Here is a 10,218-nt window from a genome sequence, read left to right as displayed (position 1 = left end):
GTGCTACCTCCTTGGCTGACGTGATGTGGTCAAGCCAGTTTTCTGGTGACAACCTGAGAAATTCAAGTGGTGTTTTTATTCTTTTCTTCGTTTAAAGGTGTGTAACTGAAAAGACAATGTGTCATAAAGAAATAGATCTGATGTTGATCACATAACAGATACCCTCACTACTTCATTAAGAACCGTGGAAAACACATTTCAATTATTTCCTACATCTACTTAAGTAGTATTTCCTATTAAATAACTGGAACCAACAGGGGTTGCTTCCAAAAAGCTGCCCTTCTTACTGCAGCAGGCTGACGAGACGAATGCGATGCCTTATGACAAAACTATGAAAACTGTAACTGCAGCCAAAGAGTTTTGTGAATTAAAATTACAGCAATTTTGAAGAACAGATAAAAACACAATACGCATTTAACATCAGGCACAGTTACTCTAAAGTTTCACCAAACTTGTATTACCTTTGCTACAGCTCCTCTTCCTTTCAGTGTATGTTGACTCTTCCCTCAACACACAATTGCTCAAGTGGCACTTGAGCTGTCCGTTACCAGGAGCGGTCCAGATTCCGCTACGCATCCTTCCTCTGTGTGCATTCAAACTTACTCATTCTCACCCACTGAAAATGAAACATGTCTCGTTTATCCTTCCTTCCTCATTCTATGCAAGGAAACACTCCTTTCTTTTTTTAAGCTCCTTTCATGAGGGCCTGGCTTACCCCAACCCCCTGCAGTACCACCTTCAAAGTTCACACTTAATCAGATTCAGTAAACACGTTAGTAGTTTACTGACAGTATGCAGCAAGTTAGCCTGAGAAAATGACAGCCTCCTGTCTCAGGAGAAACAACACGTCCTATCTCTGAGTCATTCCTCAAAAACCAAACAAATAACTACTGTCTCCACTCCCTACAATATCCTATTCCTACCTCACATGGCTTTGACAGGAAAAAAGTAGGTATTACCTTACCAGAAATGTCAAAGATGCGCATACTACCATTACAAAAGATACTAAAATGCTTGGTTGAACATTACCCTTTGAAAGAAAAAGCGAAAAGCACAGATTGCAAGCAATTTCTATATAAATACAGAAGTGATCAAACATTGTTTCTTGAATATTAAGGGTTTCTAGTAGATCTTACACCTTTGTAATCTTTGAGGTCTTGTTTTAATTGTGGAGGATGACTTAATTCAATCCCCCAACTGCCAAGCCCTGACTTGTTACAAGGGTTACGTTATCAGACACACAGCAAGCTTTCTGCATCTGGCAGTGTCTTCATGTTTCTCTTCTACTCTCACAGCTATGAAGCTGATTGGATGTGAGGCAGAAATAATTAGGATTATAGGCATCTTGATTATAAACATTTCAGCCCAGCCTGGATCATGGTAACTTTACATGCAGCTGTAAAATTAACTCTTAGCTTTTTCCATTTGACAAGGAAACATCTGAGGGCAAGTTTAATTTTTGTCATATTTTCTGGAGTGAACAGAACAAATGTAAAGACCATCATTCATATTTAGTAACAAAACCCCAGCAAGATTCCCCACGTACTGGCGGAAAAACCTCACACATACTGAGCATGAAATGCTAGTCCCAGCAGTAGGAAATAGGAGAAAGAGGTTTTCTCTTGAATGGCAAACGCTATGAATTATTTCTGGTTACTGGTTTAGGACTTAAGTTAGAGAATATAGTAGAAAAGTACTTATCAGCTGTGGACAATACAAACAACAATTACTTGCTACCAAGGCTGGGGGTTTTGTTTATTAAAAGCAAACAAACAAACCAGTTATAATTAAGACCTAAGGAGCTGTTGGTATTTTCTTGACCTTGTAAGTCCTGTAAGTCCCAACTAGATGAAAATGTGAACAGTTGTACATATCTTCTGTAAGACAGAAATAGTTTATCCTTGATCTTCTGGTTTATTTGTGTGATCTCCCAGGGTTGTCTTTTTAAAATGAATCCAGGAGAGCATCACAGGAATATATGAAGAACACCACCATATATATATTATATATATATAATTATTATTTTAAACTACATAAGTGCTATTCGCTTGCGTGGAAGACAACAGATGGTATACTACATTTAACATACATCTGGATGAAACTGAGACTTTACGCTAGTAATAGTCTAATTATTTCCTGGTCTTTTTTTTTTTTTTCTTGCTTTGAAAAGTAGAAATTAATACAATTGGTATAACAGAAATACTGAACAGTCAGCTAGCAAGGGCTAAAAATATGTAACAATTTAAATTGTAACCATTAAAATGTAAATGTTTGTCAGATGCCCAGACTTTACAATGTCACTTTATATTTTTTGGTTTAGAATGTCATTAAGGTATATAACACTCCACAAATGTTTTTGTGAATGAAATTTTTATTTACACACTGTATCCAGAAGCAGATACATAAATCCTTATACAATTATTTTTCAAAAATGTGCAAGAAATTACTATAATTTTGTTTACAAACCAAAACACATTAAAATCAATGGACTTTGGATAATTCACTCTGTGGTGTGCTTAGTACAAATAGTGCACACCAGGTCTGAAGCAGAGAAAAGTGTAAACTACAGCAATCTGGATTGCAAGTATTAACTTCGTGGCACTCCATCATCACTATAAAAATTCTTTAACACAACAGGTAATCATATAAAATTCTTTAAGAATTTTTCATTATCTGTGTAGAATTTAGAACACTTTCCAGATACAACAATGCCATATTTTCCATATTATGAACTACCATCTAGCCCATTTTTTGTTTATAAAGAACGCTTGTAAATTATGTTCTCTGCAGTCATAAAAAGATTTTAAGAAATTGAGTTGGCAATCATTAATTTAGCCATAGCTTAGCTCACAATTTGAAAGTTGAGTAACAGAAAAATACTTCTTATCAGAATCATAGCCCATATATTGCTGGTATGCTGTTTTAAATTTATAATTCCAGTACTCACATAGATGAAATGCATCAAAACAAAACCTGCACAGCTTTCACTTAGCTCAGCAGTCAATAGTCACAGAAAGAATTTGGCTTTACCAAAATGCAAAGTCAGCTCATCTGAGAACAAAGAGTTTAATTAATAATTGCATTTCTGGTCCGTCTGACAGAAAAACGTTTTGATAAAAAGATGGCATTCACTACATCAACAGCAGGATAAGTGCTATATCCTTCAAATAGATCAAAGAATACAAATCACTTTCAGGTGTTTGTAACACTGGCTTACAAAAAAAAAAACAAAACAAAAACCAAACCCACACATGAGTTGTGCAAATTTATTTTTCTATTTCCAAATATAAAGTGTTGTTTTATTCTAACTGGTAAAACAATGTTATTAATAACATCAATCCAGATACGCAAAAGAAGGAGCTTTATTCCAAAGTTTCATTTTCAAAACATTTTTCCACAATTCAATTGCGTTTGAACCCTTAAACTGTTGTGCTGCATAAATAGCCATTTTTCTCCTCTGTAAGGATCATAGTCAGTTAGCTTTTATTCCTAGTGTATCTGCTTCCAAAGGTCCCCAAAATATCCTCAATCACTTTCTTTTTATTTATCAAGGACACTTTGTTCCCCTAATTTTCATGAAGGAGAAGTCAACACAATTTTTATGGTTACTCTGAGAACTTCTAAATTGTCTCATAACTAAATTAGTTACTTTTATATTAATGTCTCTTATAAGAAATTGTAAGTATCTTTAATGTTTTCAACATAATTTTTCTGGGTTCCTTCTCCTGGCTGGCCAGTTAACCTCAGTATGAAAAAACAACCCAAACAACCTGCAAGGTCCTGATTAAAGAAACCTGTAAAAATAAGTATTTGTGTCTACTTACTACTGATTTAAAGTAGTTTGAGCTTAGTAGAAATATCACCCCCAATTTTTATTTAGAAGCAATGTGCTACATGGTTCTCACATTCTAGGTCTAAACCACTTTACACTGTTCCTTTTGTGGAAGCTTGGGGGGGGGGGGGATGACAAAGTTAAACTTGACCTGAAGAAGTTCACAGATGAAGAACACAGCAAGGAAAGCAATTATAGAACTGGACAGCTGAACCAAAGTGTGTTGTTTTTGTTTTCTGTTTTGTTTGTTTATTAAAAAAGGCATCAACTTGTATGAGTGAAAAAAAAAGAAATTTATAAAGGCATGGGCAAAAATTTAGCATGTGTGTTCTTGCACGTTTTTCAATTCAGCAATAAGACAAGGATATTACAGCTTCAAATATTTAAGTTTTAATGCAGTGACTGCTAAATTAATGTATGTGGCATAATATAAACAGGTTCAATGTATTCAATAGTGGTATTAAATGGCAAAGAAAATATTTAATATACTATAATCTTTCAAAGATTCTGTAGAATGCATAGGCCCTCTAGCTTGTATGGGGAAAGAATTTTTAAAGTGAAGAAAATGCCAGAGTTTTTCTTCAAAAGTATGTGTCTGAAATCCATAAAAATTATTTTCTTTTTCCTCCTCACAGCCAGAATCAGAACACTGTACCATACAATAGGTTATTGTGCCTTTCTGAATAAAGTTTGTGATCCTGATTCAGTGACGGGGTTAAGGGCAAATCAGTAGAGGAAAAAAAAGAAAACACAATTCACACTTTCATACATACATCTCAATGGCAGAGCCAACAAATCACACATATAGACTGCTCTAGATTTTTTTCTTTTTAAGTTTAAAACTTTATCAGACTAAAGAAGAAATCCTTATTCTCCCTCCCTTAAAAGCAAAGGCATCCTTTCTCTACCTCTGATTTTCTTTTTTTTTTTTTTTAGTTTTTAGTTAAACATTATGGTCAAAAAATAAATTAAAAAAATATAAATTTAGTCTATCAATTCAGGCAACCCAAGATGTAGTGCTACTGCACCACCTTGCAGCAATACTGTATTCATTACTAAAGACTTATTTCAGGGGACAAAAGGCCAGGCAAAACAAAGAAAAGAAATGACCTAAACAAGAAAGCGCTATCAAAGATGAACAGCCTCTTCTAAACTGATGTTTAATGACTAGACACTCCTACCAAGGATGGGGAAGATGACATTCTAAAATAAAAAATGGGGCAGGCGCAGGCAAAGCAAGCCTCCCTCCCAGGTTATGACCCCTTTAACAAATAACAAGTAAAACTGATAGACTCATTGGCAGGGAAGGGGATGAGGAAGAAACCTGAAGCAAAACAGAAAAATGCCATGGATTAACCTTGCATGACAAAAATATTACAGTGTAGAACATGTAATCCCCACTGAACGTCTTTCCCTACAGAAGGTCACAATAACTGTGAGCTTTCCAATGCCAGAATTTTTGACAAATATCATAAACATTTACTTAACTGATTCAATATTTCATATGTCAAAACATATTTTATGACAATAGACTCAGACATTTTCTGTGGTCAGGGTTAGTGTTCATATGTTTTATAATCTGAAAGGCTATGAGAATAGAGATTGAGAGATGCATTTTAAGCATCTTCCATCTAAAATGTCATGTCCTGGTCCTTCCTCCCCAAAGGATATATAAGAGAAAAAAAAAAAAAAAAGGAGAAAATTATCCAAAGGATATTAGTGTATTACTGCATTTCCAAAATGAAAAAAACGCAGAAAATGATAAAATTTCAAATAGCTTGAATATATATTGTAGAAATAATCCTATTAGAAGTTTTCCCCCATTCCATGCAATGGCTTATCAATTTATATTCCCATGATAACAATTCCTAGAATCTTTCAAAAAAATTGAGACACCCCCCCCCCCTCAACAGGAGGTAGGAGGGAAAAGGACAGAAAGATGGGGACCTGGTAGATGTTCATTTATTTAACTTAGGGCATGATTTTAAAGGTAATATTTGACAAGACCAAAATACTGCCATTTCCTTATAGGTACTACACGTTGACTTTTTTAAAAGGCCATTTTTAGAAGGACAGAACACCGAGACAAAAACGCAGCTGAACTAACCTTCTCAAACACAAAAGTAGAGACAATACAAGGCTGAGGAGAAAGGTGGGTTTTTTTTCCCAAAGATATGCTGCATAACTATGTTCTTATCACACAGCTTTCACTGTAAGTTCTATATTAGGGCATATCTTATAGAAATTCATAATTAGGATACTGGAAAATTGTTTTTAACATAGATGTAAATTCTGTAATTTAGAATACCAGTATGTTTTTTTATCCATGATCTTTTTTTTCAAACAGGCTATCGTAAAGCGGGGGGGAAATCCATTGAATAAGTTTCATTTGAGTTTTACTTATTGTTGAATACACATGAAATGTGCTTTCAATGCATAAAAATCACAGTGGATAGCAGCAAAGGACTTGGGGGAAATTAAGGAGAATCTGATCATTCACATTGTGATTAATCTGCACATTGATGAAAGATAGCTATTTCACACTTCTAAAAATAAACTTGAGATCATTCTTGAAAAAAAAAAAAAGCCCCCCAAAATAATACACAACCCCCCCAAAACAAACATAAATCCAAATGCATTACTTCTCTTTTACACACAAAAATGAAATATTTTTATGGCAGCAAAAGATTTTGATAGCAATGAAAGTCTGTAAACTGTAATGCAATCTCTTTTTGTTGTTGTCGTTCCAAAAGTGCAAGATGCATGATTCCCGTAAGCTTTCAGTAGTGCTTTTCCTGTAAATAATCCTTCATTTTGTTTGGCAAAGGCAGTTTCTGAATCAGGTCTATTCTTGTGTACTGACGTATTACAAAACGACACAGGTATTGTAAAGAACGCACCTGCATAAACCGAGATACTGGATTTGTCAGTCTCACTGGGTAAGTTGCAGATCCAGGCAGGCGAGATCTCGAATAGCAGAAAGCTCCATTTTCAGAGTCCCTGATTGAATGTTCAATTAAGTCAACTATAGATGTATGTCCCTCCACATCTGGCTGTTCATAAAAGCTAAACCTACCATTTGAGTGTTCAATTCTAGTGTGAAGAGTTTTTCCATGGGAACGAAAACTCAAACTTAAAAGGTAACGATCATCAGAACTATCTCGAACGAGAAACGAGCCATCAGGCACATTAGCTAATTTTCCCTCTGCCTCCCAACGTGTAATGGGGCCCCAGTACCATCCTTGTTTTGCAAGTTTTTTCAGTTCTTCTGTGAGACTTGTCACAACCATAGGACCACTGTTCTGTACAGAATCATAAACTCTTCCAACTCCTGGGGCAGTGTTAGGATCGAAATTCAAATGGCAGCGCATACTTTCAGCCACATGGGCATCTGTGCCATTCAATCCATTGAAGTTCCTTTGGATTTGATTATTCTGCATTGGAGGTAGCAAAGGTGAGAGTGGAGGGACATCACTGTGATTAACTCTTGGACTTTGTAACATGACTCCTGTGGTACCAATCAACAAACCATTCACCGTCTGGTCCACAAAGATATCCGGTGCAACGACTACATCCTGATCCACTTGGCTCTCTTCTTCATGGAAAGCATTTCCCCCCACTTGAGAAGACACAGTTGAAACTTCCATGGGTGAGGAACTATCCAGACAGTAACTACGTGATCCTTCCAAAGGATACATTCCCTCATCTAAAGGCACAGTATACTGAATGTAGTCCTGAGGCATTAATCCAATAACTACAGGCACATGTTCATCAATATGAAGATGCAAGTCCCCATTCTGAGATTCTGTATTTTTTAACACACTGTTTTGTTCCTGGAACACGTTGTCTGACTGCAAGTCGTGAAAGTCCTTTCGAACACCATTCAGTGCTGGGCTTGGATTAGAGGAATGGACCAAGGCCTTGACTTTGACTTCCATTTTGATGCAAGTCTCTTCTGAATTTGTAGGTCGAAGGGGCCACGGAGTTGGACTGTAATGGTGATTACGGAGAGAAGTGGATCTCAGAGGTCTTTGAGCTCGCACATCTTTGAAAGTTATTGGAGCAGATGAGGAAGAAAAGGTGTCATCATCTGCAGAGCTTACAGATGGTGTGCTGCCTTTGCCTTTCTGTTTTTGTTTTGCTGAAAGCCTCCTTTTTAACGTACCCATTAAACTTTCACTTTTTGATCTATTTTTGCCTCCTTTTTCATCTTCGCTATTGACTTCACAGCTAGCCAAATCTTTACCATAGCAGCTGCCAAACAAGGAGTCATCTTTTCCAAATTCACTTAATGATGGCTGCTGAACCACTACAAAGTCGCTTTCATCTTTACTTTTATTTAAGTTAAAGGACTTGCGAATTGTTTTGAGACTAATTTTCTTCATTATGACAAGTTACCAAGTCTGGCTGATCAGCAGTGCTTGTGGTGATATAGCCCTAACACATGCAGAGCAACTTCTGCTTCATTTATGTGTTTATCCAGCCTCATTTAACTTCAAGAGCCATTTCCTGAAAACAAATAAAAAACAATTAACTTCACAAAAGAAATATTTTTTAAATTATCCATAAGGGTTTCTGCCCTCCAAACAAAACAGAAATTCCTGCACTTTAAGTAGTGGGCATCCAACAGAAGTAAATATAGAGAGCTGACTTGGAAACCAATGAGGCTCAAGGAATTAATCTGATATATCTGCCCTGGAGATTTCCCCCTTTCATTTATTTTTTTATTCTTTCAGCATGCTATTTATAAAATATACACAGAATGACTGACGATGGAATGGACCACCAGGGGTCATCTAGTCCAACCTTCCTGCTCAAGCACAGTCACCTAGAGCACATTGCGTCCAGATGGCTCTTGCTATCTCCAGGAAAGGAGGCTCCCCAAGCTCTCTGGACAATCTGTTCCAATGCTCAGTCACCCTCACAGCAAAGAAGTTCTTCCTCATGTTCAGCTGGAGCTCCCTGTGTTTTTACTTCTGCCCAATGCCCCTTGTCCTATCACCTGGTAGCACCAAGAAGAGTCTGGATCTATCCTCCTGACATCTTCCCTTCAGATACACATTTATCAAATCCCCTGAGTCTTCTCTTTCCTAGGCTGAACAGGCCCAGCTCCCTCAGCCTTTCCTCCTGTAAGATGCTCCAGATCCTTAATCATTCTGGAAGCCCTTTACTGGACTTGCTCTCTTGTAGTGGGGAGCCTAGAACTAGACACACTACCCAGGTGAGGCCTCAAAAGAGCTGAGCAGAGAAGGAGGATTACCTCCCTCACACGTTATGTCACACTCATAGGCACATATATTTAATGCATGTATACAGAATTTTGCATATGTATATATGTGCTTGTACATAAAATTTTCAAGCACAGAAACATCCCTCTCTTTCAGAAGGCTCCTAAAAATCCCCACTATAGATGATAAAACTATAAAAGATACTCTATATATTCTATCCAAGAGGATTAAACTCTAATTATTCCTAAAACATGGTCTAACAAGGTCACACTTTCTTTACAAAGGAAAGTTGAGCAATATTCAAAGAGCTACATAATTCTAGGAAAACTAACTCTAGTGAAAAGAGACACACATTAACAGCAAAGTAACATCTGGTTAGAGCAAGTCATAGAAGTCTCCTCCTGAACTTTCATACAAGAAAAGTTAATTTCCAAACACTGTTTTAAGTACAGAGGAGGTCAAATCACGGGCTCTCCTTGCTTTGTACTAATAGAGCTTTCTTCCCGCAGTACTTCTGCCAAGAGTAAGTGGACACATCTGCTCCAAGCCCAGGCAACCGCTCCCACCTGGCTTCTTCCAGAGTCATGTACCCACCCCCTCCACAAATTAGACTTTTCAGCTCCGGTTGTTTTTTTTTGTGTGTGTGTTTGGTTGGTTGGCTGGTTGGTGGGTTTATTTTTGTTATTGTTTTTGTTTTTTGTTTGAAGCTTGGCTGCAGTGGTTTTGGGGGTGGGAGGGTGGTTTTATGGGGTTTGGTGGGGGCTTATGTGTTTTTAATATTAGTTAGACCTTCCAAAGCAAGCAGCTCTGTAGAGAGGGGAAACAGAAGCTGCTGCTGCCACAGAAGTAGGTTCTACCATTAGTAATAGCCATTATTCCACATACCTCCAAACATGTGTGATATGAACAGCACAAACTGCAGCAGTGAGCCTGGTGCCAGGCTAATAAACATGGCAAGTGAAGGAGTCTAATTTTTTCAAGAAACCCTCCAGAATTTGGGGGACTGAGGGGAAAGCAAAACTGCCCTTTTCCACATTTTTCACCCATGGTATCACAGTACAAGCAACTGAGAAAATAATGGCATGAACAGAAATAAATTTGATCAAGTCAACAACATGATTTTCTTAAATAACAACTCAAAAATTGCATAAAATCTTG

The 10,218-nt window shown here is 37.0% G+C and overlaps 1 protein-coding gene across 2 annotated transcripts in view; it reads right to left on the bottom strand.

Moving 5' to 3' along the window:
- Nucleotides 1-2,351: 2,351 nt before the first annotated feature.
- Nucleotides 2,352-10,218, bottom strand: part of SOCS6 (suppressor of cytokine signaling 6) — a 29,659-nt gene continuing 21,792 nt past the window's right edge. For both annotated transcript variants that reach the window (XM_062633079.1, XM_062633081.1), the window contains exon 2: nucleotides 2,352-8,341. In XM_062633079.1, the coding sequence (XP_062489063.1) occupies nucleotides 6,613-8,217 (1,605 nt within the window). In that variant the 5' untranslated portion in view covers nucleotides 8,218-8,341 and the 3' untranslated portion in view covers nucleotides 2,352-6,612. The remainder of the gene's footprint in view (nucleotides 8,342-10,218) is intronic.

This window comes from Pezoporus occidentalis, unplaced genomic scaffold, assembly GCF_034315485.1.
Source record: "Pezoporus occidentalis ecotype Australia unplaced genomic scaffold, CSIRO_AGI_Poc_V1 ctg4, whole genome shotgun sequence".
In the NCBI taxonomy this organism is placed as follows: Eukaryota; Metazoa; Chordata; class Aves; order Psittaciformes; family Psittacidae; genus Pezoporus; species Pezoporus occidentalis.
The sequence above is the reverse complement of the archived record's forward strand: the minus strand, read 5'-3'. Positions and strand labels throughout refer to the sequence as shown.